This window comes from Garra rufa, chromosome 19 (genome assembly GCF_049309525.1).
Source record: "Garra rufa chromosome 19, GarRuf1.0, whole genome shotgun sequence".
Lineage (NCBI taxonomy): Eukaryota > Metazoa > Chordata > Actinopteri > Cypriniformes > Cyprinidae > Garra > Garra rufa.
The window spans coordinates 19892207-19918586 of record NC_133379.1 but is presented as its reverse complement, the minus strand read 5'-3'; the positions used below and the strand labels follow the sequence as shown (position 1 = coordinate 19918586).

The 26380-nt window shown below is 36.3% G+C and overlaps 2 protein-coding genes across 2 annotated transcripts in view; both read left to right on the top strand.

Annotated features, from left to right (window-relative positions):
- The first annotated feature begins 691 nt into the window (after positions 1-691).
- calm3b (calmodulin 3b (phosphorylase kinase, delta)) lies at positions 692-5032 on the top strand. The gene is made up of 6 exons (XM_073824108.1): positions 692-1044; positions 1841-1871; positions 1976-2119; positions 2206-2312; positions 3134-3269; positions 3382-5032. Exons 1-6 carry the CDS (start codon positions 1042-1044, stop codon positions 3408-3410), a joined length of 450 nt encoding a protein of 149 aa, XP_073680209.1. The 5' UTR covers positions 692-1041; the 3' UTR covers positions 3411-5032.
- A 1232-nt stretch (positions 5033-6264) lies between these two features.
- The window catches only part of LOC141291991 (pyruvate carboxylase, mitochondrial-like), a 45819-nt gene continuing 25703 nt past the window's right edge, over positions 6265-26380 (top strand). The window contains exons 1-6 of the mRNA XM_073823974.1: positions 6265-6582; positions 15678-15819; positions 17124-17308; positions 19394-19559; positions 21275-21420; positions 21644-21761. Of these exons, the coding sequence (XP_073680075.1) occupies positions 15678-15819; positions 17124-17308; positions 19394-19559; positions 21275-21420; positions 21644-21761 (757 nt within the window). The 5' untranslated portion in view covers positions 6265-6582. The remainder of the gene's footprint in view (positions 6583-15677; positions 15820-17123; positions 17309-19393; positions 19560-21274; positions 21421-21643; positions 21762-26380) is intronic.

The window sequence follows — 26380 nt, the reverse complement described above, 5'->3', positions numbered from 1 at the left end:
CTCTACTGATGACTTCTTTATTTAGAGCTATTCATTATGCATATGGAGAGCTCAGTCTCACCTGGCTATTTTAACTCATTACAGATTTATGAACCCCTGCTGAGATAGGCTCGGTGCCTGAGAGCGATGAGGGAAATTGTGTCAAGTGTGTATGAGGTCTGAAAGAACAGACCTAATCATTGCTAGAACACAAAAAGATATGATAAAGGATATTCTTTGTATAGTTTAGATCTAAAAGGAAGGACAAATAGATACGTTACCAATAGTTACCAATACCAATAGTTTCCTCCTTTTCACAACTCAAACTTTTCTAGGTCAGTTACTCATTTGGGACCACAAACCTGACCAGGAACCTTTACTTTTTAGGTTACACGTCTACACGGTTGGTCACTTTTAACCTTTAAGAGTTAACCAGGTTTTTGAGTTTAACACGCTTTATTTTTCAACATAATATTAATATATTGGCCATTAAAAGGACGTACAACGGCAGACTCTTTCTCTGACATGCTGCCAGTGTTGCATCTGCAGCACTAGTCGATTTTCATGCGTCTGTGTCTTTAAGAACTGCTCTCTTCGAGGACTCCCTGACGCATTGCAGGTGGCTGAAAACCAATCAGAAGCCACTTCCTAGGTCAGCTGACGAGTGCCATCAGTCTTCTATATATAAACTCTCCGGACCATCCATTCAAACCTGAAAGCCACCGTTGTATGCTATGGCTTTTGATAAGAATAATGCTAAAATAGAAATTTACAGTCGATAAACAGCGCCGTCTAATATATCGCTTACATAAAGGAAAATTGCGCAGTTGCACTGAGCAGTTTGGAGTTCGAACATTTCGACTACGTGGCGGAGGAAGACCATAGTAACAGCTTTGTTGTCAAGGAGTACGACGTCCCACTTTGGACCGAAGTACCAGGGCGTAGTGATATTGAAATTTGGGCGCACAGCAGCAGAAGATAGTGCTTGACAATCGCACGGGTGGAAAGCAAACCGTTCAGTTTATATCCTCTGCGTACAGACGTAGTTCACACTAAAATACAATGGTAAGTAAGTCTTTATAACGCTTTACCCTAATAGCCAAAGCGCAGCGTAGCTACAAAAATGACTGGGCGTCCATGGCGAAGTGATAGGTGTGAATGGGCTACTGTTAGCTTAGCGCCTCGCTAGCTAACCGTCATTCTGTTGAAAGCGTGCGAGCTCCCGGGCTAACGTTAACGTCACTTAAACGGGTTACACCGCCTTCATATTTCTCATTATAGAATAAACGGCTTTAACGCGTTCTTTGTGGCGTTTTGCAGCGCTTCCTCTATTCGCAAATGGGCGTGAGATGTTTACAGCGTAAAATGCGCTATACTAGCACATCCTTGACTGATTCCCAGTTGCTAGCTCGCCTCATGTCGGCGTCAGAAGGCAGCAGCCTGAAAAGCATCGATGATAGATGTGGAGATCGCCCTCATTTACAATAGACAAAACTCTTGCGTTTTCTAATATATCTGCTCGGTCACAGCATGCTTGTTGTAAGTTAACGTTAACGTTAGTTCCCCACAGCATGCGCACTAATTCATTCAAGTGACGTTAAATGTAAACCACGTTATAGACTGATAAAAACAATACTTACGCTAGTATGGTCAAATACAGCGCTGTAGTCTGGGTTAAAAGCGTTTTATAATTTTCCAACTCAACGCAAGGCGTTGTAGGCATGAATGACATTTAAGAATTTGATAAACACAAGGTATCAGGTGTTAAACACGTTCTGCAAAAATACTGAGCCTCAGACTGATTTGAAAATGTGCCAGTGCTGTTAAAATATTTTTTTCTTTTTCTTTTTGTGTCCTATAGGCTGATCAGCTAACAGAGGAGCAGATTGCTGGTATGCAAGATTAACCTTTGCTTCAAACCTTTATCTTCAATCAGCAGTTCAATGATATGCAATAAATTAACATGCATTACTTCTTTAATTTTTTTCTTTTCCAGAATTCAAGGAGGCTTTCTCCTTATTTGACAAAGACGGTGATGGCACCATCACTACTAAAGAGTTAGGGACTGTTATGCGCTCTTTGGGCCAGAATCCCACAGAAGCAGAGCTTCAGGATATGATCAATGAAGTTGATGCCGATGGTGAGGAAGCTTTTTCACAAATAATAATGCCATGTTACAGTAGCTCTTCTCTTTTTCTAAATCCGTTGGCTTTTTCTTCCCTTCAGGCAATGGAACAATTGATTTCCCAGAGTTCCTTACCATGATGGCCAGGAAGATGAAGGACACGGATAGCGAGGAGGAGATCAGAGAAGCGTTCAGAGTTTTCGATAAGGTAGAGAAGTCACCTTTTAAATGCAGAATAAAAAATTTACTGATAATTTCCTCACCCCCCAAGTCGTCCAAGATGTACATGTCTTTCTTTCTTCAGTCAAAAAGAAATTAAGGTTTTTGAGGAGAACGTTCCAGGATTTTTCTCCATACAGTGCTCAATGGATTCATTGCAGGTTCAAAGGGCTCTACACAATCCCAGCTGAGGAATAAGGATCTTATATAGTGAAACATTTAGTTATTTTCTAAAATAAATACAAATTTATATACTTTTTAACCACAAATGCTCTTCCTGTGCTAGCTGTGTGATGCATACTCTGTAAACTCTGGTTTAAAACAGTTGGGGTAGGTTGAAAAACTCCATCTAATTTGCTCCTCCAACTTCAAAATTGTCCATATGTGCAAAGAAGGTCAAACGCCCTTTGCAAAAAATTGTAAAACAGCGATGTCGGAAGATTTTGAAGCGAAGGAGGTTTTTTTTTTTTTTTAAAGAATATAGTTGATCTTTTGCTAGATAAGACCCTTATTCATCGGCTGGGATCGTGTAGAGCCCTTTGAAGCTGCATTGAAACTGTATTTTTTTCCATTGAACACCATTGAAGTCCACTATATGGAGAAAAATCCTGTAATGTTTTCCTCAAAAAACTTAACTTCTTTGCGACTCAAAGAAAGACATGAAGATCTTTGACATGGGGGGTGAGTAAATTATCAGGATTTTTTTTATTTATTTTGGAAGTGGACCAATCCTTAATTTGCATCTTATTGAATGTGTGTCAACAAATGTGGAAAGAATGTTTATCTCTCTCAATGACTAATGCTTTACAGGATGGAAACGGTTATATCAGTGCAGCAGAGTTGCGTCATGTCATGACAAATCTGGGGGAGAAGCTTACAGATGAGGAAGTGGATGAAATGATCCGGGAGGCAGATATTGATGGTGACGGCCAGGTCAACTATGAAGGTATTTCCACATGTTTTGTTATATGCAAGTCAACATTTTATCTGAATAAATGTGAGCTTAAGAACAATCCATGGGTTGTATGAGGACTTTTTTAAATTTTATTCCCCCACAGAGTTTGTCCAGATGATGACGGCGAAGTAAAAACTGGAAACCAAAAGGAGCACAACAGACCAAACAGTGGGCAGCACCCTCACTGTCAACTTTCAACAAGCATTCACAACCCAATCTCTTACTCCTCTCCATTTAGTTTTGCTCTCCTCCACTTTCCCTTAGTTTGATCCGTCCTCTGTTCTGCTTGTTTTTCCGACATGATCTCCTGTCAGCTTCTTCCCTACATTATCTGGTTTTCTTTGGAAGAAAATATTTACATGCACAACAACGTTTAAATCTTGCATATATGATGGTGATGATAACAGCAGTGTAACACATGTATCAATATTTTAAAGATTGTGACATACTATATGGACAAGAGCAATGCATGCTTTATTTACGTTTGGCATGTTTCTGTGTGTTTTTTTTTTTTTGTTTTGTTTTTTGTTTTCCCAGCTTGCCTCTTTTTTTCTAACTTGCTAGTTCTCCTTTAACTGCATGTTTCTCATGCAACCTCTGCTCAGTGGTCTTAGAACTGTATGGTGAATAACCATTCATGGATAATCAGGGGCTTTATATAACAAAATGGCTCAAACTTCCATGTCATAGTGTGATTGTTTTTGTAAGTGTAGATCTGTGTGTCTGAGCGAGTGCTTGTAGTTGGATTTAAAGTGGAGCCACGCAGTACAGTTTACGTTTTGGAATAGGGCTTGTTCTTTAGGGACCGCATAACTAACGTGTAAGAAAAAAAAGCGCAAATTAGACAAACCTGCATAGAATAATCCAGAAATGGTTAATTGGGGACCAATTCTTTCAGTTAGTTTGCTTCTTTTGCCCCTTTTTGTATTATTTAAAAGAGAAACGTGATGGAAAGGCTTTGACCTTCTTTCCAGCTTGCATTTCCTCACTAATTTCACTACCGCAACGCAAATGCCACCTATTTGTTCTAGACTGGTGTAGAGAGGTTTAATGTTTGGTTTGAGCTCTATTAGTGTGGAGTTTATACTGAAGATGTAGAGTAGTTTTCACCTGAATATACAGTCTTGCATTTCAATGCTGCACTCGGTGTCCTAGTCAGTGGACCGTTTCTGTCTAGGGAAAAAATCTTCAATTTAAGCTGTGTGCTGGTTCTTCCTGCAGGCTGTTCGATATATTTGTGTACATCAAAAGCACCTGCATTTTATGATCTTTTTAGCATCTTTTCGGCACGTTCTCCTCTTCCATGGTCCTGTAGTTGTGGTCCGTGCACAGTGGCAATTGGGATGGTGCGTAATGCTTGTCATCCAGTTCGACTGTGTCTGCCATGTCGGTGCAGCGACCGCTGCCATGAAACCTGCGAATGCAGGCGCTTTGAATGAAATCCATTTTTTGTAACTGTATAGACCAAGGTAAAACAAACAGCGCTTAATGGTAGAATCACGTACATTATGGTGGTAGTATTGCATCTTCTGCCCCAGTTCTTAATTTATTCTACTGTTGTGTTTTCTTTTTTTATGACCTTTATATGCTGTTTTTTCGTTCTGAGATCTGAGTTTACTGTCTGGTTCTTTTTGTTTTTTTTCTCTCTCTTCTTCTGCCCATAAGGTAATATAGTAAAAAATGAAAGGTTATGCATTCCATTGCAGAACTCTGGTTTTCTTGCTAAATAAACGTCTTGGACCTCTGTTTCTAAATTACCTCTTTTTGTTCATAACACTGTTGCCTATATAACTGCAAACCTGCATGGGCATGATAAAGACAATGTGACAAAAGATTTCTATTTCAGAGAAATGCTGTTCTTCTGAACTTTCTATTCAAAGAAATTTTGATAATGCTGTTCAAGATTTTTTTTTTTTTATTAGCAATATTTAAAATATTCAAGTACCTTTTTTTCAGGATTTTTTTTTTTGATGAATAAATAGATCCAAAGATCAGCATTTATCTGAAATAAAAAAAACATTTGTAACATTATACCATTCAAAAGCAAGAGTCAGTGTATATATATATTTTTTTCTTTGGTAAAGCAATTATAGAAATTAATACTTTTATTTAGCAAGGATGCTTTACATTGAAAAAGCTTTTCATACAGTAACATTATACACTACCATCTGAAAGCTTGGAGTCAGTATATTTAATTAATAAAAAAAAACATGTATATAAAGGATGCTTTAAACTGATCGAAAGTGATGATAAAGACACAATGTTACAAAAGATTTCTATTTCAGATAAATGCTGTTCTTCTGAACTTTCTATTCATAAACCTGAAAAATTCTACTCAGCTGTTTTCAATTATTTATTTTTTTTGAGCAGCAAATCGGAATGTTAGAAGGATTTCTGAAGGATCATGTGAAATTATGCTAAAAATTATTCTTTGAAACCACATGTGGAGGAATAAATTATATTATAAATATATTCAAATAGAAAACAGCTATTTTAAATAGTAAAAATATTTTACAAATTGTACTGTTCTTGCTGTACTGTGGATCAAATAAATGCAGGCTTAGTGAGCAAAAGAGACTTTAAAACATTAAAAATCTTACTGTTCAAAAACTTTGGACTGGTAGTTTATAAATACATTGCACATAATACAACCTAAATCGTTAAGATGTTTTTTTCATAACTTCAGAATGTGTAAAATTAGAAACAAGTTAGAAGTAAGTAACAGAAAAGTATGCATTTGTAGTTGTATCCCGTTGTGAAACTACAACACCCAAGTACTACAAGGCTTCCCCAACCGTCCAATAGCGGTACCTGTACAGAGCTGTTGTTGATTGACGTGACGTAGAACGAACAAGGTATGGCCGAATTCAGCGGCAACCAATCACATCAATGACAAGTGAGACGTGGGCGGGGACGCCTGTCTCGGAGCATACGCCAATAGTTTAGCAGCACACAGATGGGTGGATTATTGATTCAAGAAAAATGTTGTAACGGGCCAAATACTAAATAGAGTGTTAAATGATCTGGGACCGGACAAGCCAATTCAGACCATTTGACACACACCACGGCGCACAATTGTAACCAGTTCAACGTCCAGTAGAAAATCTACACGCACTGTCAGATGATGTAAATAAGCGAGCTTGGACCAGGCGCATTTAGTTATCGTTCCTTAACTAACGTTACGTATCCACGCTTGCGACGTACACTTGATATTCACTGAACTTACGCACCGTACTTCACGTTCCATCTTCAAGGAACAGGATTGGACTTCAGAACGCAACTGCTGTGAGGCAAGAATAAAAAGGTAAGACTGCATTCTCGCATTTAATGCGTTCGTTAGTTTAGAATAGACGATGCACGTTTTGTGACACTGCTGTCGTAAACTGTGTTATTTTTGATGTATGATGATGTGCATAAGTTCCTTCCCTAATAAACAGATGCATGATGTGTAAACTTGCTCATAAGTGCATTTATTGTCATGGAACTGACAGTACTAGCGTCTACAGTAAATATTTATAAAACATAGACTTTGTTATTGAAGTCGTGCAGCATGCGACCAAAGGGCATGCTTTCCAATGTTTGCTAACGCATGTGCCAAATGAATGAATCAAACTGGACAAGCTGGTCGATTTAGCTCACTTGATTGACCTATAAACTATTCCCTGCCACGCTGACAAACATAAACACTTCAGGGCTGCAAGACAGTTAAAAAACAAAAGCAGCAGCTCTCTAATGAAAAAGTGGTTAATTCATTGCGCAGCAAGTTCAGGTTCAAGTTGGCAGCTGTCGATGGCATTTTACGTTCATCTGTCCAGTCCAACCCAAGCATGACAGTGTCAAAACTGCCTAGGGATGCCCATATGATGGCTAAAACCGTTTTATTTAGTTAGTTTACTTGGACACAACCAATATTTACAACACTTTGCGTCATTTTGTGCTCTACGTCATCAAAGTGTCTTGTCATTCTTGAAGACGCACAGATTTATAGTTTAAAAGTGTTTTTGCTCATCAAGTTTTAAATAAACAAATTAACAGTGATGCCTTTAGCAACACATACTTTTTTTGGGATGATGATAGTGCTAATATGTGATGCTGGACCACAAAACCAGTCATAAGGTCAATGTTTGCTGAATAAATAAGCTTTCTATTGATGTATGGTTTGTTAGGATGAAAGATTTTTGGTAGAGATAAAACTATTTGAAAATCTGGAATCTTAGGGTGCAAAAAAAAAAAAATCGAAATCCTGAGAAAGTTGTCCAAATGAAGTTCTTGGCTTTGGATATTACCAGGCCCGGCTCCAGAATTGAGATGAAGGGTGGGCAGGGGTTATGATTGGGGGTGGTAACTACATACATCATTTTAATACAGTGATAAAAGCAACAAAATTAGTGTGTGAAAATAGAGTATTATTTATTACCCCATATCCCAAATATCAACTTATATATGTCATTTCCATATCTAAAATACACATTTTACAGTCTTGCACATTGATCTAAAACACAGCTTCCTACCAGTTGCCCTTTACAAAACATCCAGCTCTGTTTTATCACAGGTAGAATGCTAAATATTTAAATACAGGCATTTTACTGAAATTTAATTTCTGCAATATTTCAAACCATTAAACCACGGGGGGAAATCAACCCAAGTTTAAAAGTAGTTTAAAAGTTGGGAAAAAAAACACGGACTTGGCAACCCAATCTTGTGCGTACTGACAAATATCTGTTATTATAAGCAGGGCTCTACACTTACTTTTATTGTTAGAAGCACTTGTGCTCCTAACTTCTAAAGTTTTGACTGTGCTCCTAATTGTTTTGAGCACATTCTAAACAATAATAAAAAATCTGATTAAAAAATTAGCCTTCCATTACGAGGTGATATTTGACTCCTTAAAGTGATTTACATTTTTACCTTTGCTTTTACCTTTTCATATGTTCGATGAGGCTCAAGAGGTGCCATGAGTGAAATCAATTTCATAAATTCATGTTGAGATTAATGTTTTAAATAGAAAATTTTGAATACAGAAGTATTAAATATTTAAATAACTGAAAATATCTGCCAGCAGGTGGCGGCAAAAAGATTGATTTAATTACTGAATCAAATCATTAATTTGATTCGTTTGAACAGATGGTTCATTCAGGATTAAAGCAAGTGACTGTCTTTATGAATTGGGAATTGAATCATTTCACAAGGTTCGTTTAAAAACGCACGTTCATTTATAAACGAAACACCGCTGTGTTTGAATGGAGCGCAGCGGCTTAGATGTGACTTGTTTCAGATTACTTTTGACGACGAAACAGTAAAATCAGGAATAGTGTTACAGTCAGACAATGTAAGTCACTTAATAATAACTTCTTGTTTATTTAACTGCTGTATTAAATCAATATCTCATTTACAAACTCCCATAAAAATGATTAAAAGCTGTAACTCATCACTCATCACAAGCCCTATTATAATCAACGACGCTCTATACACTGCACAGTCTCTTATTTACACTCTCTCTACACTTTGTTTTTGAAAGGATTCATGAGATATGTCTGTGATACATTACTCAACGTTACAAAAACACGTAGAAACCTTTGAAGCTCCCTTGAGCGCAAATATGCTGATCGAGTCAGTCGCATATGGTGCTCCTAAATATTTTTTCATAGTTGCATGTAACGTTAGAAATTTTCAGTCGAAAATGGTCGCACTGTAGAGCCCTGTATAAGATGTGCTGCTCGCGCGTTATCGCGAAATCGAAAGTAAAAATAACAGCGCGAACACTCATCTAAAAGCGATTGACAGTGCAAAATTATATACAATATTAGAATGTTTGCGGGTGCAGGCGGTAAGAAAAAAATATGGAGCTCAACTGAATGTCGCACCAGTTTTGTGATTGGCTATAAGTCTATGTAGTGTGGGCCAAGCTTCTGATTGGGTGGGCCAGGCCCACCCTGGCCCCCCCGTGTAGCCGGGCCTGGATATTACTAATCAGAAATTAAGTTTTGATATATTTACGGTAGGAAATTTACTAAATATTTTCATACGTGATCTTTACTTAATATCCTAATGATTTTTGGCGTAAGAAAAAAATCGATAATTTTGACCCATCCAATGTACTTTTTGACTATTGCTATCGCTACAAATATATCCGTGCTACTTAAGACTGGTTTTGTGGTCCAGGGTCGCATATGTGCATTATATGGAGGTGTGTAGCATATCACGAACAAAAAGAAAGAAAGCAAAGAGCCTTTGTGTTAAACTGGAATAGTCAGTTTCACTCCAATAGTTGTCAGTAAAGTCCAAACCCAATTTGCGTAATTATTGCGACCAAAAAAGACGTAAACCTTTAAGGTTGCGTATTTCAACTTGTGTTATAAATTCAACTTCATTTATAACATTAACTATTAAAACTATAAAGGAATTCGATTTTCTGACTGGTACAAGAAGTGTTTTGAAGGTTCAAGCTTGACTTGGGAATGAAAGCAGTTCTTGTTTTGTCAGACTTGTCAGTTATGATTCCCCCTCAGAAGTGTCTAAACACGCCTGTTAAAGAAAGCCCTGTTTTAATCTTCCCTTGAATTGTTATCGGTTCATTCAAGACACAACATGCAAAGCTTATGACCAAACATCTGTTTTTTATTTGGTTTGGAGTTCTTTTATTGACACATCAACCACAAGCTTTTATTTATGTAAGAAACTAATTACAAATATTGGGAAGTCTTTATCTTACTATAGCAGAGTTGCATTGGTTACGACTCGAATGGCATGCAGGAGGAAGTTGGGTGAATATTTTTTTTGTCTTTTTAAAAATAGAATAAACATCTCTTTTATAAAAGGTTGTTGTGAAGCTGGTATGTAAGGAATGTCCAGTTTAAACATCCCCTCCCACTCAGTTTTCTGAAATTATTCAAAATTGAGAGCTTTATTAACAAAATAAGGTCTTTTTAATGATCTGGTGAAGTCAAAAGGGTGATTTAAATATCTTAAAATAAATACTGGCACCCATTTACATTTACACAGGGATATACAGTTTCTCTTATGTAAATAATCTTGATGTCTTTCTAATATTCAACAAGATCTACTGCAGTTTTATAGCTGTACTGTTGTCACTGCAATAAAATATGTAGTTATAAATTCTTGGATTCGTTCTTGGTCACATTTTCATAGTCAAAGAATCACCTCTGACACTGATTTTTGTTATATATTAAACACAGTAACCTAACACTGAACATGCTTTATAAAAAGCAGCAGGTGTCTAATAATATGACACTTACGGAGATCTCCAGAAACCCGATGACTCTTGAACTATGGGGCATATCTGAGTCAGCATCAGCCACGTGGTGGCAACCTATGTGGGGTCAAAAGAAGATCTGTCTGTCTGTCTGTCTGTCTGTCTGTCTGTCTGTCTGTCTGTCTGTCTATCTAGTAATGAAGCTGAAAACTGAGCTTTGATCACAGGAATAAGTTACATTTTAAAATATATTCAAATAGAAAACGGCTATTTTAAATTGCAAAAATATTTCACAATATCACTGCATTTGCTGTATTTTGGATTAAATAAATGCAGGCTTGGTGAGCAAAGAATCATCATCTTTAAACATGGGAAAATATTACTGTTCAAAAACTTTTGACTGGTAGTGTAGAGGAATTTGTTTCTTCATTAGAACAGATTTAGAGAAGTTTAGCTATGTATCTGATAAAGAAAAAACGTTTGTCATAAGGGGCGGTTGCGAGTTTAAACATTGGATTCGTCCTGTGTTTTCATGTGTAAGCAAGTTATTCCACTTTGTCTATTGCTTTATTGAGTAATACAGGTTTAGTGGCTTGAATGTTAAAAGACGCAGTTGTTTTTTCTCTATTGTACATGCAAATAAATGGCCTTGTGTTCTCACAGCATACACCAAACTCTGAGTGAGTTTGTAAGTGGATCTCTGTGCATTATTAAGGTTTTCTTTTGAAGAGAGTACAGTTCTTTTTTAGACCAGAGGCCACAGGCTGTGCCAACATACTCTGGATAAAAGGTTTCATGTGAATCGTTTGGTAACCGCTCAAAGGCTTCCACCCAGTCAGGACGATATGATCATTTTGCTACCAAATCACACCAAACTCACCCCTCGCTGTTTTACATGCCCCATTACACATTCAGAATGTCATCCAATACATTGCCCCATCTCCATACTGTCCTAAACTCACAACTCTCCATTGTTTACTGCAGCTTTAGTTTGTGTCTCCACTGCGGAGCTCATGTATCAGTGTCATGTTCTCTCTCTCAGCCAGGAGACAGTCGTGTATTGTTGTGATTTTGGCAAAGGGATGTCCCTTATTTAGGAGAAGGCAAGTATAAGGAACAGTCGAACCGCTTTGTAACCACAGGGTAGTCGAAGTGAAACTAGACACCTTAAATATGCTTATATCAGCCTTAGCTTTGGATGAATGTACATTATTTGTTTAGTTTTTTCTCTGCCCTTTCATCCAAGAGGCCATATGCTGTACAAATACCTTTTTCTCTGACGTAGCCAGACCTTTGAGCACATTTTTGCAAAATCCCCTTAGTTATCAAGTGCCGGTTTTCTTTAGGAAGTTGGCAAATATGAACTAGATGCGTTCAGTGAACAAATGTTCTTTTTTTTTTTTTTTTAAATGAATTGATTTAGAGCATTGATTTTTCAAGTGGTTTGCGTCAGTGCATTGGATGCCATTTGACCCGTCACGCTACCATGATGGTTTATTTAAAAAAAAAAAAGGTAAACAAAATGTTACTAAACATGAGAATTTAGTTATCAGCATGGACTGCATAGTTCAAAGTGTAAGCAAAATTGTTAACATGACATGGGATGAATAGAGATATATGTCTAATATATAAAAATGAAGTACGAACTGTGGGTCAAATGTTATTTTGGGGAATGCATGCTATATTGTTACAATATTAGTATTTGCTGATAAGATATTTTAATGTACATGTTCAGTTTTCTTAATTTTACGTTTAGATAGTTTAGTAGCAATGTTAAACAAACATTGTTGAAAATTGACTCCCCCTCAGGCCATCTAAGATGTACACTACCAGTCAAAAGTTTTTGAACAGTAAGATTTTTAATGTGAAAAATTCTGAAAAATTTGCACTTTTTAAAATAACTGTTTTCTATTTGAACATATTGTGAAATGTAATTTATTCCTGTGATTTTAAAGCCACATTTTTAGCATCATTACTCCCGTCTTCAGTGTCACATGATCCTGCAGAAATCATTCTAATATGCTGATTTGCTGCTCAGAAAAAAAAAAAAAACATTTATTATTATGAGTAGCCTTTTCAGGTTTCTTTGATGAATAGAAAGATCAGAAGAACACAACTGATCTGAAATCTTTTTGTAACATCATATCATATGTACATTTATCATCACTTTTGATCAATTTAAAGCATCCTTTCTAAATAAAAGTATTAATTTATAATATATATGTGTATAATGTAAGCTTTTTATTTAAAGGGGCTATATGTAACTTTTCCCCCAAAATAAACGTAACAATAGCCTTTTTATTTGACCATTTATGACTCGAACATCTCCTGATGAGCATACTGACACCTTGTCAGCTCACAGTGGGTGCACCTATAAGCCTGTATCCTATTTTTCCTATTTTCTGTCGGGTCGGATTTTTCGCGCGCTGTCTGCGGATGTGACGTCAAGCGTGTTCATGTTAAACGTTTCAGATCACTCTGCCACCACCGCTAGTCATATATATTGCAAACAAACTTAGTTTCTCAAACAATATATGTATTTGACGGTTCTTACCTCTGTAAACACAATGTTGACTACTTTGCAGCGACTTGTGAAGTGTTTACGTACGAGCGCGCGCTGCGAGAGCGAGCAGAGAGGAAGAGCAGTTCTGTTTTTTGGCCACAGGTGTCAGTCGCGATTTTAAATGTCAGAAAGTTACATATAGCCCCTTTAAGATAAATGCTGATCTTTGGATTTTTCTATTCATCAAATGAAAAGGTGTTTCTTGAACAGCAAATCAGCATATTAGAATGATTTCTAAAGGATCGTGTGACACTGAAGACTGGAGTAATGATGCTGAAAATGTAGCTTTGATCACAGGAATAAATTACATTTTAAAATATATTCTAAACATATTTCACAATGTTCACAATATATTACTGCTTTCACCGTGTTTTGGATCAAACTAATGCAGGCTTGGTGAGCAGAATAGATTTCTTAAAAAAAAAAAACAATCTGTCATTAGAACAGATTTGGTGAAATTTAGCATTGTATCACTTGGTCCCCAACTGATCATCTTTAGTGAATGGGTGCCATCAGTATGAGTCCAAACAGCTGCTAAAAACAACACAAGTAATCCACATCTGTTTCCTAAATGCATTTTATTGATCGTTTTGTGTTTTTTAGATAGTCTTTTTTACTTGGATGTACGTCACAATACGGAAGTTACTAGTACATTGTTGCTTTAAATGTAATCTTATCCTTTTTATTCTATAAATTGCGGTGCTGTGGTGCCTAAATCTATGTGTACATATTTAAAAGGATTTATTTATTTAAATATGTAGTATTGTAATTTTAATTAATTTAGTCTAAATAACAATGTTCAGCATAAAATGTTTTTTGGTTTTTAAAGGAACACTCCACTTTTTTTGGAAATAGGCTCATTCTCCAACTCCCCCCGACTTAATAAGTTGATTTTTACCGTTTTGAAATCCATTCAGCCGTTCTCCTGTTCTGGCGATATCACTTTTAGCATAGCTTAGCATAGATCATTGAATCCTATTAGACCGATAGCATCGCGTTCAAAAATGACCAACGAGTTTCCATATTTGTTGTATTTAAAACTTGACTCTTCTGTAGTTATATCATGTACTAAGACCGGTGGAAATGCAAAGCTGCGAGTTTCTAGGCTGATAAGATTCTGAACTACACTTCCATTCCGGCGTAATAGTAGTTTGCTGCCGTAATAAGGCTGAAGCAGGAGCAGCCTAGAAAATTGAAGCTTTGCATTTCCACCGGTCTTAGTACACGATATAACTACAGAAGAGTCAAGTTTTAAATAGGACAAATATCGAAACTCGTAGGTCATTTTTGAACGTGATGCTACTGGTCTAATAGGATTCAATGATCTATGCTAAGCTATGCTAAAAGTGATATCGCCAGAACAGGAGAACGGCTGAATGGATTTCAAAACGGTAAAACTCAACTTATTAACTCGGGGGGAGTTGGAGAATGAGCCTATTTCCAAAAAAAGTGGAGTGTTCCTTTAAGTTACTTTTTTTTTGAAAAATGAAAATGGTCAATAATTACTCACCCTCATGTCATTCCAAACCTGTAAGGACTCCAAATGTTCATCTTCAGGACACAAATTACAATTTTTTTTTGATGAAATCTGAGAGCTTTCTGACCCTGCATAGACAGCAATGCAACTGACACTTTCAAGGCCCAGAAAGGTAGTAAGGACATGGTTAAAATAGTCCATGTGACATCAGTGGTTCAACCGTAATGTTAAAAAGCTATGAGAATACTTTTTGTGTGCAAAGAAAACAAAAACAACAGCATTTAACAATTTCCTTATCTTCCGTGTAAGTCATTTTTGGTTGAACTGTATCTATAACATTGTTTTAAAGTTTTAGTTTTCTTTGAATATAAGTGAGAGCACACTGGATGCAGTGTTGGTTTTTGCCTTGTGACACCTGTATGGGTGCAGAATCACTTCCTCATTGTCTGGACGCCCACTGTCCAACAGAATAGTAGTAGATTAGCCAAGTGAGCAATTTTACTTTTTAACTGATTGTGCACACATCATGTTTTGATTTAGTCATGATCTATCATTAGATTTCTATCTTAAATCTCCTTTTGTTGTTTTATAGGCTGTTCTGCCTTTGTCTGTTGAGGCCTTGTCGTCTCTCTGATCCTTTGGTGTTTCCCACTGAGTTTTATCAGTGCTGCTGTTGTTTCAGGTGTTCAGTCTCGACCTTTGAAGCTTTGTCCACAGGGAATATGATTGCAGTATATGATATTGTGTTTTGTTCAGTTTGGCCCTGTGGGCACTTGACCGTAGTTGTGTTTTCCAGCGGTATGTGGATACACTAGAAATACAGCATTTTTTTGAGCCAGACTTCAGTATCTTCTCAGGTAGTAGAGGCCAGGCTTTGCCAAATTGCTTGTTGATAATTTATTTGTTTGTTGTCACATTTTGCAGCTCTCATTTGTAGTTTTCTCATGCTTTCTTATCCCTGACCTCACTTTCCCTTTAGTATGAGTGTTGACTCTTGTTATCGCCATATAAGCAGTAGCTGAGCTCCTGTGAGAAACTCTGCAAGGCTACGAATCACTTTGGTTATTTAGACACAGATAACACTAGATAATGCTACGGCAGACTAAAGAATTGACTAATACGTCTATCTTTGCTTTCGCTTTCTAGATGCTGCTACAGGTGGGAGGAAAGCGTTCTGCCCTGGGGCTGCTGGCCATCAGAAGGGTGTGGAGTATGACCCGCTCTGGCCATACCTCACCCCAGACACTGGAGTACAAACCCATCAAAAAGGTCATGGTGGCCAACAGAGGTGCGTCAGTGTTTAGAATTAACTATGAGCTTTTTGCTTAGCTTACATACACCTTGCAGAATCTGCAAAATGTTAGTTATTTTATCAAAATCTGAGGGATTATACAAAATGCATGGTATTTTTTTTTTTATTTGACCTGAATAAGATATTTCACATAAAAGAGAAAATTGTTGAATTTATAAAAGTGATCGTTCAAAAGTTTACATACACTTGATCCATAATACTGTGTTGTTACCTGAACCAAACATTTTTTTGTTTGGTGTTAGTTGTTTATAAGTCCCTTATTTGCCCTGAACAGTTAAACTGCGTGTTGTTCTTCAGAAAAATCATTCAGGTCCCACAAATTCTGTGGTTTCTCAGCATTTTTGTGTATTTGAACCCTTTCCAACAATGACTGTATGATTTTGAGATCCATCTTTTCACACTGAGGACAACTGAGGAACTCATATGCAACTATTACAGAAGGTTCAAATGCTCACTGATGCTTCAAAAGGAAACACGATGCATTAAGAGCCAGGGGTTGAAAACTTTTGGAATTTTAAGTTCAGGGTAAATGCAACTTATGTTGTCTTCAGGGAAACGCAAGTATGTTCTGTATCATCTGAAGTGGAGTACTTAATGAAAAAAAATATGATATCAAAATCATACAATCATTGTTGGTAATGGTTCAAATACAAAAATGCTGAAAAACCAAAGAATTTGTGGGACCTGAATTATTTTTCAGGTCAGTACTAAATTAAAAATCACATGCATTTTGTATGATCCCTCTTATTTTTGTAAAATAATTAACTTTTAGCAGATTCTGCAAGGTGTATGTAAACTTTTGACCTCAGCTGTAAATTAGAAGTTATTTTTTTTTATAAAATAGATAGCTCTCAATTATACTGTAATGTTGAAAGGCTATAGTCAAAGGTTAAATATTAGGGGAAAAAAAAGAACAATTTCCTTTGTTTAGTGTGATTAATCGTGATTAATTTCAGAAGAAATGTGCGATTAATTAGTTACTTTTTTAATGATTGACAGCACTGTTTTATTTTACGAGTGTATATTTTAATTGACAATTTTATTATATATTTTTCTAACAAGATGAAAAAAAAATATATATATGTATGTGTGTGTATATATATATATATATATATATATATATATATATATACATTTTATGCATTTCTAAAAATAGCAGTATGGCTATAGTCTTTAACTGCAGAAATAATACAACCAGTATGTCATCTGTTCTCAGTCTCTTCCTCAAGTATCAAAACACATGGCAATAATGAATTGCGTTAATAAAATGCGTTTTGCAGGAGAGATTGCCATCAGGGTGTTCCGGGCCTGCACAGAGCTGGGGATCCGCACAGTGGCTGTTTATTCTGAGCAGGACACGGGTCAGATGCACAGACAAAAGGCAGATGAAGCTTACCTCATCGGGAGGGGGCTGCCACCTGTAGGAGCCTACCTACATATTCCAGACATCATCAAAGTGGCCAAGGTCAGACTTTGCACCTAAATGGGTTCAGTAAAGACACACTGTAAATCTTCTGTACACAGTTTTCTACTTGTCCTGCCAACCTTTTTCACTGGCCCCAAACAAAAAATAATACATTTACATTTAAGATTTTGCAATCTAACATAATTTTTTTTTACTATTTATTACTTTTACACTACTATTCAAAGACCACATCTGTGGTCTGTAAAAAACGTAGAACAGTGAAACAGCCTAATGTTTACCAAGGCTGCTTTTTTAAATAAAAAATGCCATAAAAACTGTGAAATGGCCCCAAACTCTTTCACACTGGTCCTGGGTCAGCGTGAGAACTCTGTGTGAGAACTGTGTTTATTTTGCAGTTCCAAAGCAGCAATGTATTCACATGTTTTTAACACCTGCAGCTTTTGTTGAAAGTGTTTGTGTGGTGAAACAGCAGATGAGGATCTCGTGACCTGTAAAATACACACACAGTCTGCAGTGATTGGACAGATAGAGCGCAAACAAGCTTGCAAAGAGCAGTAATTGCACATAATTATGCCTTCTGACAAAGGGTTCAGAGTCTGACGCCAAGACAAGTAGTTTAGCCGTAAAATAATCACCAACAGCCACATCTCCCACATCTCATTTTCCGATTAAATACCTCAGGCCACAATCAATGGACAATCAGTCAGTCAATGGCTTAATTAATAAATAAATCAATGGCTTTAACAACTTGTCAGTTTAACACTATGCCTTATGCGTCTTAGAAAATGACCCATGTTGTGTTAAGCATCTGAAACATTCCTAACCTCTTGTCGTGACTTGTTTAGAGAACTAAATTGGCTAACCTTGAATACAAGTCAAACAAAATATTTCAGCCAGTGTGAGAAGTTAGGTTGCATTCTTGGAGCCATTGCAGCCTTTAAGCTGCTTATGGAAAGAGCTTCTACAGCATTTTATTGGACACTTTAGAAAGTAGAAAGTTCAACAGAACAGCATTACAGATAATTTACTCACCCCTTTGTCATCCAAGATGTTCATGTCTTTCTTTCTTCAGTCGTAAAGAAATTGTTTCTTGAGGAAAATGGTGCCCCCAAGTTTGAACTTCCAAAATGCAGTTTAAATGAAGCTTCAAATGGCTCTAAACGATCCTAGCAGAGGAAGAAGGGTCTTATCTAGCGAAAAGATTGGTCGTTTTCGAAACAAATTGACAATTTATATACTTTTTAACCTCAAATACTCGTCTCGTCTTGTCTCGTCTCGTCTTGTCTCGTCTCTGTGACACCTAGTCTATGTAATCCGGGTCAATACAGTTAGTCTTAAAACTCCCATCTCATTTTCTTCTACAACTTCAAAATCGTCCTACGTCGTTGTTTTACCTTTTTTCGTGAAGAACATTTGATCTTCTTTGCATGTTCACTTTGTAAACACTGGGTCGGTACTTCTGCAGCGATGTAGGACGATTTTGAAGTTGGGGAAGCACACGAGATGGTAGTTTTTCCACATACCCTAACTATCTTGAACTGGAAAAAACAGTTCACGCAGACATAGACAAGACAAGTGTTTGAGATTAAGAAGTATATAAATTGTCAGTTTGTTTCTAAAATGACCAATCGTTTTGCTAGATAAGACCCTTTTCCTCGGCTGGGATCATTTAGAGCCCTTTAAAGAGCATTTGAACTGCATTTTGGAAGCTCAAACTTGGGGGCACCATTGAAGTCCACTATATGGAGAGAAATCCTGAAGTGTTTTCCTCAAGACACATAATTTCATGAACATGAACATCTTGGATGACAAGGGGGTGAGTAAATTATCTGTAAATTTTTGTTCTGGAAGTGAACTACTCCTTTAACTGTCACTTTTGATCAATACAATGCATCCTTACTGAATAAAAGTATTATTTAGGAGACAAATGACTGTATTGTACCCAACTGTACCTCAGAGTTTTGAACTGTAGTGCATTTGAATCAGTCTTTTTGTCATCTCTTGTCTTTCTCATAATTAAATAATAAGATGACAGTACAACAGTCATTTGAATAGGTGTTACAGGGATTGTGATTTGATACTTGTGCTTGCAAATGGTGATGTTTTGCAATCTGTGCCTGGCAGGAGAATGATGTAGATGCTATCCACCCTGGTTATGGCTTCCTGTCAGAACGAGCAGATTTTGCCCAGGCGTGTGTAGATGCTGGGGTACGTTTTATCGGCCCAACTCCAGACGTGGTGCGCAAGATGGGGGACAAAGTTGAGGCCCGTACCATAGCCATCAGTGCAGGTAAAGCGTTCATTGTCTGATCTCCTCGGGGAGCATCTTGCTGTCTTCTCTCTTATCGGATTATGTCAACTGTTGTGTCGCAGAACTAGAGTGCAACAGAGGCTTTTCTTTCTGAAGTATTTTTTTCCCTTAGGGGTTTAAAAAAAAAGCTTTGTTAAGGAAATTATAAGCCGTGAACCAAACCAGCTAGCTATGAGATGAATCACTACAAAACAAACTCACACCTGTCTTTTTGTCATATTTTCAAATATTGTTTGCCTGAAATCAAAGGCACAAGAGTGCGTACTGATGAAGGAATTACTTTGAGGGAAAGAAATATAATCCCATGAAGCATTATTAATGACATAATCAAAATAAAACAAAGGAGAAATATAAAACGTTTATAGATATAATGTTATAGAATATATTTTAATATAATCCAAAAAAAGCAAAACAAACAAACACACAAATAAATAAACAAATAAATCAATAAATATAAAATTTAATTTGCCAAAAAAGCAAAATGCTAAACAAATAAATAAAATAAATAAATACACTTGCCATAAAAGGGAAAAAATAAATAAATACATTTGCCAAATATACCAAAAAAGTAAACGACAACATATAAATGAATACATTTGCCAAAAATGCAAAAAAAGCATTATATATATATATATATATATATATATATATATATAAAACAAAAAACAAACAAATTTGCCATATTTGGAGATATATATGTATATATTATATATATATGTGTAATGGTTATAGATATAAATAGATAAATAGATATAGATATAAATATAATTTCTTTGTTTTTTGTTTGCCATTTTTGGCCATATATATTTATATGTGTATATATGTATGTTTATATATATTTGTGTATAACATTATATTTGCCAAACAAAAAACATAATTAAATAAATAATTTTCCCCAAAAAACAATAAATAAATAAATGTGCCGCAAAATGCAAAATGCAAAAAAAAAAACTAAATAAATAAAATAAAAAATAAAATACACACATTATATAACATTATATTTGATTAAAAAAAAAAGCTAAACAAAATAATGCTAAATGCAAAAAAAAAAAAAATGTATATATGTGACCCTGGACCACAAAACCAGTCATAAGTGTCAATTTTTCGAAATTGAGATTTATACATCATCTGAAGGCCAAATAAATAAGCTTTCCATTGATGTATGGTTTGTTAGTATAGGACAATATTTGTCTGAGATACAACTATTTGAAAATCTGGAATCTGAGGGTGCAAAAAAATCTAAATACTGAGAAAATCGCCTTTAAAGTTGTCCAAATGAAGTTCTTAGCAATGCATATTACTAATCAAAAAATACGTTTTAAAATATTCAGGGTAGGAAATTTACAAAATATCTTCATGGAATATGATCTTTACTTAATATCCTAATGATTTTTGGCATAAAAGAAAAATCGATAATTTCGACCCATACTTTGTATTTTTGGATATTGCTACAAATATACCCATGCTACTTAAGACTGGTTTTGTGGTCCAGGGTCACATATATATTAGTACAGTTAAAAATACAATTAAAATTTTGTGGTGAACTGTCCCTTTAAATTTGTCTGCTACACATTATGATATCCACATGGCACATCAAAGAATGGGATAGTATTACTACGGTGCATATCGCTCCTAATAAACAAAACAACAAAAAAAACATGTATTGACACAGATGTGTCTTTGTCATCCTGCAGGTGTGCCAGTGGTACCTGGAACAGATGCTCCCATCTCATGTTTACAGGAAGCTCAAGAGTTCTCCAATAGCTATGGCTTCCCGATTATCTTCAAGGCTGCATATGGTGGTGGAGGCCGTGGAATGCGAGTGGTCAGAGAGTATGAGGTACTGGGTCAGAGAGTAAAATTATTTGTAAGGGACTGGAACACGTTTAATCTTTGCTCTGTTCCTTCTGAGAGCTAATTGTGAACTTTGACACGTATAAATGAACGCAAAGTGGGGCCCTTGTGTGCACTTTAGATTTGTTTGCTTTTGAGTTACTCGTGCTGTATGAATTGATGTGCTGGGTATTTGCATTGGCTGACCCTATGGCTTTGTGTGTGATCAGGAACTAGAGGAGAACTATCAACGTGCGTACTCTGAGGCCCTGGCAGCCTTTGGCAATGGAGCTCTGTTTGTGGAAAAGTTCATTGAGAAACCCAGACACATCGAGGTGCAGATTCTGGGTAAGTCAGTTAGTTCGGTATTGGTTTGTGTTTGATCAGTGTCTGTTCAAGAACTGCTGAAAATGTAGTTTAAAAGGGATAGTCCACCCAAAAACAAAAATTATGTCATTAATTACTCTCCCTCTTGTCATTCCAAACCTGTCAGACCTTCGTTCGTCTTCGGAACACAAATTAAAATAATTTTGATGAAATGCAAAAGCTTTCTGACCCTGCATAGACAGAAAAGCAACGGACACATTCAAGGCCATAAAAGGTAGTAAGGACATTGTTAAAATAGTTAATGTGAATACTTTTTGTGCACAAAGAAAACAAAAAAGTAATAACTTTAGTCAGTGGACTGTTTTAACAATGTCCTTACTACCTTTCTGGGCCTTGAACAGCTTGTAGTGCTGTCCATGCAGGGTCAGAAAGCTTTAGGATTTTATCAAAAATATCTTAATTTGTGTTCTAAAAATAAATGAAGGTCTTACAGGTTTGGAATGACATGAAGGTGAGTAATTAATGACAGAATTTTCATTTTGGGGTGGACTATCTCTTTCATATTAAAGAAAGCTCAACCAAAAACCAACCATTTACTCATCCTCAAAACATTCTAAACCTGTATTGCATTCTGTCTTCTGTGGAACACAAAAGGAAAACCGTTGCTCATTGGTCTGACGTGTTTAATTGTCAAAAGGACTCAAAAGTACCATAAAAGTGGCCCACATGACTTGTTTGCTAGTCATTCGAAGCCGTGTAATAGCTTTGTGTGAGGACACCTGGGCCCGTATTCACAAAACATCTTAAGTCTAAAAGTAGCTCATAACTTGCTTAGGAGAAAATCTTAAAAATAAAGGGCGTGTCAATCCTAAATTTAGGACCTCTAAATTTTTTCACTAAAGTATTTCACAAAGCATTTTAACACTAAAACTAGCTCCTAAATCTGTGAAACATTAGGAGTAGTGAAGAGGACTCCTAAGTCACAAAGACCAAATCACAAACGAGGCCTATCATCGTTGCTGAAAAAAAAAAACAATCACAGATATTCTAATTGTTTTCACTACAAATACCATTACAAATATTACAAACCATCAACTTTAAGCCATTAAAAGCATTAATAAATGGTTTCCTGTACTGTTTTTGGGACATATTCCATTAGGATTTAGCCACCAATAGAAGGTGACCAATTATTATTTGATTATTTATTATTATTAGAGATTAACAGTCGCCATTACAGTTACCATTAAAACCAATACAGTTTCTATTTTAACCAGTAAAAACATTAAAAAAAAAATTGTAATTTTTTTTTATTTATTTATTTATTTTTTGGCTAAAATGGCTGTTGCCGGCTATCTGCCTTGCAAAGTAAACATTTTAGGAACATGTTGTATTTATTGGCACACATGTTTTCCCATGCATCTTTTTTGGTTTTGGAGATTATCCATAATAAGATCCATGAACTGAACTGAGTGTGTCGGATCCAGAAACATACAAAATGTGCAGTGGGCCCCTCGAGGAATTGAGAACCACTGGTATAGTCCATTGGTATAGTCCATTTGGTGTATGCGTATGTATGCGGTCGACACATGAGCTCTAGGAAGCTTCATCTTTGTCCAGTATATGCACTTTATTTCTCCAGAAGTTATGACCGATAATAATGTTTTTGTACTCTTTTAAACTGCTATCTCATAACCCCCTCACATAAGCCCATGTCAATACTGGCGTCTGTTGTTTTTTTTAAAAGGAAAGTAAAGGAGGTGAAGTGAGGCCAAGTATGGTGCCCCATACTAGGAATTTGTGCTCTGCATTTAACCCATCCAAGTGCACACACACACACACACACACCGTGAACACACACCCGGAGCAGTTGGCAGCCATTGCAGTGGCGCCCAGGGAGCAGTTGGGGGTATGGTGCCTTGCTCAAGGGACTCACCTCAGTCGTGGTATTGAGGGAGGAGAGAGTGCTGGTTATTCACCTTCCCCACCGACAATCCCTGCCGGACCTGAGACTCGAACCCGCAACCTTTGGGTTACAAGTCCGACTCTCTAACCATGCAGTCTCTGCTGTTTGTTTCTTGTTGTTTTGTGTTTTCTACTGTGAAACAACAAAAAAATCCAATGGTTCACGTGCTGTATGTATGGAATGCCAAATAGGTCATAATTCGCCCAAAAAATTCACCCAAAAATGAAACTTCTGTTATTAGTTACTCACCCTAATATCGTTCCAAACCAGTAAGTCCTTTGTTCATCTTTGGAACACAAATTAAGATATTTTTGATGAAATCCGACAGCAATGCAACTGAAATGTTCCCAGACCCAGAAACATAGTGAAGACATCGGTAAAACAGTCTATGTGACATCAGTGGTTGAACTGCAGTTTTACAAAGCTACGAGAATGCTTTTTGTGCACAAAGAAAACAAAAATAATGACTTCATTCAACAATTGTTGTTCTCCAAATCACATATTCTATTATATTCTATTCATTGTTTACGTGCAAAGGGTACTCTAATGGTGGAAGATGGGATTTGGAGAAGAATTGTTGAATAAAGTTGTTATTTTTGTTTTCTTTGCACACAAAAAGTATTCTTGTAGCTTCATATCATTACAGTTGAACAACTGATGTTATTTTAACAATGTCCTTACTATGTTTCTGGGCCTGCGAATGTTTCAGTTGCGTTGCTTTCTATGCAGGGTCAGAAGCTCTTGGGTTACAAAGATGAACAAAGATCTTAAGGGTTTGGAACGACATGAGGGTGAGTCATTTTTGGGTGAACTATCTCTTTAACCTACAGAACAGAAATTTGATTAATTGTGAATTATGACCCATTTGGCATTCCATAGGTATGTGGATCCTAGCATAAATGTAACAACACAAGTATACTTTGGCCTTAAGGCATATAAAAACATACATACTTTTGAATCCAGCATTAACATGGCTAAAATCTTGCTGTCAAGCTCCTTATTAATTCAGATTGAGCTCAGTCAAATCAAGGAAGGCGTTTACATGAAGGCTTTTCAGAGCTATCGACCTGATTATAAATGGATTATTAATTTGCATGTAAACAAAGCTAGTAGGTTTACCTGTTCACTCCAAACTATGAACGAATCATTTACAAATTTGTTGAAAAGCTCCAACACTGTGAATGTCTCTTTTCTAATGGACAAGCAGTGAGAGCAAGGTGCGCATGTCAAGATTTCCAAATGTAATATTTCATAAAGCTAATATATGGATTCAGAAGAAATGTGACCCTGAACCACAAAACCAGTCATAATTGAGAATTATTAAAAAGCTTTCTATTGATGTATGGTTTGTTAGGATAGGACGATATTTGGCCGAGATACAACTATTTGAAAATAGTTGTAAGGGTGCCAAAAAATTCAAATATTGAGAAAATCACAGTTAAATCACAAATGAAATTTTTAGCAATACACACCACTAATAAAAAAATAGGTTTCAATATATATACAGTAGGAAATTTACAAATTATCTTCATGGAACATGATCTTTATTTAATTTCCTAATGATTTGTGGCATTAAAAGAATAAAATTTGACCCATACTATGTATTTAGACCCAACGATTTGTATCGTGAAAAGCGCTATACAAATAAACTTGAATTGAAAACTTGAATTGAATATTTTTGGCTATTGCTGCAAATACACCTATAGATTGGCTTAAAGGAACACTCCACTTTTTTTGGAAATAGGCTCATTCTCCAACTCCCCCCGAGTTAATAAGTTGATTTTTACCGTTTTGAAATCCATTCAGCCGTTCTCCTGTTCTGGCGATATCACTTTTAGCATAGCTTAGCATAGATCATTGAATCCTATTAGACCAATAGCATCACGTTCAAAAATGACCAACGAGTTTCCATATTTGTTGTATTTAAAACTTGTCTCTTCTGTAGTTATATCGTGTACTAAGATCGGTGGAAATGCAAAGCTGCGAGTTTCTAGGCTGATAAGGTTAGGAACTACACTTCCATTCCGGCGTAATAGTCAAGGAAGTTTGCTGCCGTAATATGGCCGAAGCAGGCGGAGTATTATCAGAAATGAGTTCCCAGCTAGTTTAGCATTTGCACATGTGCTGCGTGGTATTAATGCTCCTGCTTCGGCCATATTACAGCAGCAAACTTCCTTGACTATTACGCCGGAATGGAAGTGTAGTTCCTAATCTTATCGGCCTAGAAACTCGCAGCTTTGCATTTCCACCGGTCTTAGTACACGATATAACTACAGAAGAGTCAAGTTTTAAATAGGACAAAATATCGAAACTCGTTGGTCATTTTTGAACGTGATGCTACTGGTCTAATAGGATTCAATGATCTATGCTAAGCTATGCTAAAAGTGATATCGCCAGAACAGGGGAACGGCTGAATGGATTTCAAAATGGTAAAACTCAACTTATTAACTCGGGGGGAGTTGGAGAATGAGCCTATTTCCAAAAAAAGTGGAGTGTTCCTTTAAGATTGGTTTTGTAGTCCAGGGTCACAAATAACATAGAAATCAAGTCGTACTGTTTTAAAAAAAATATTTTTATGATACTTTGGGAGCTTGAATGCTTCAGTCCTTGTTTATTGTAATTGCTTGTAAAAGAGCGACAAGGACTCTTTCAAATTTCTCTTTTGTGTCCCATGGGA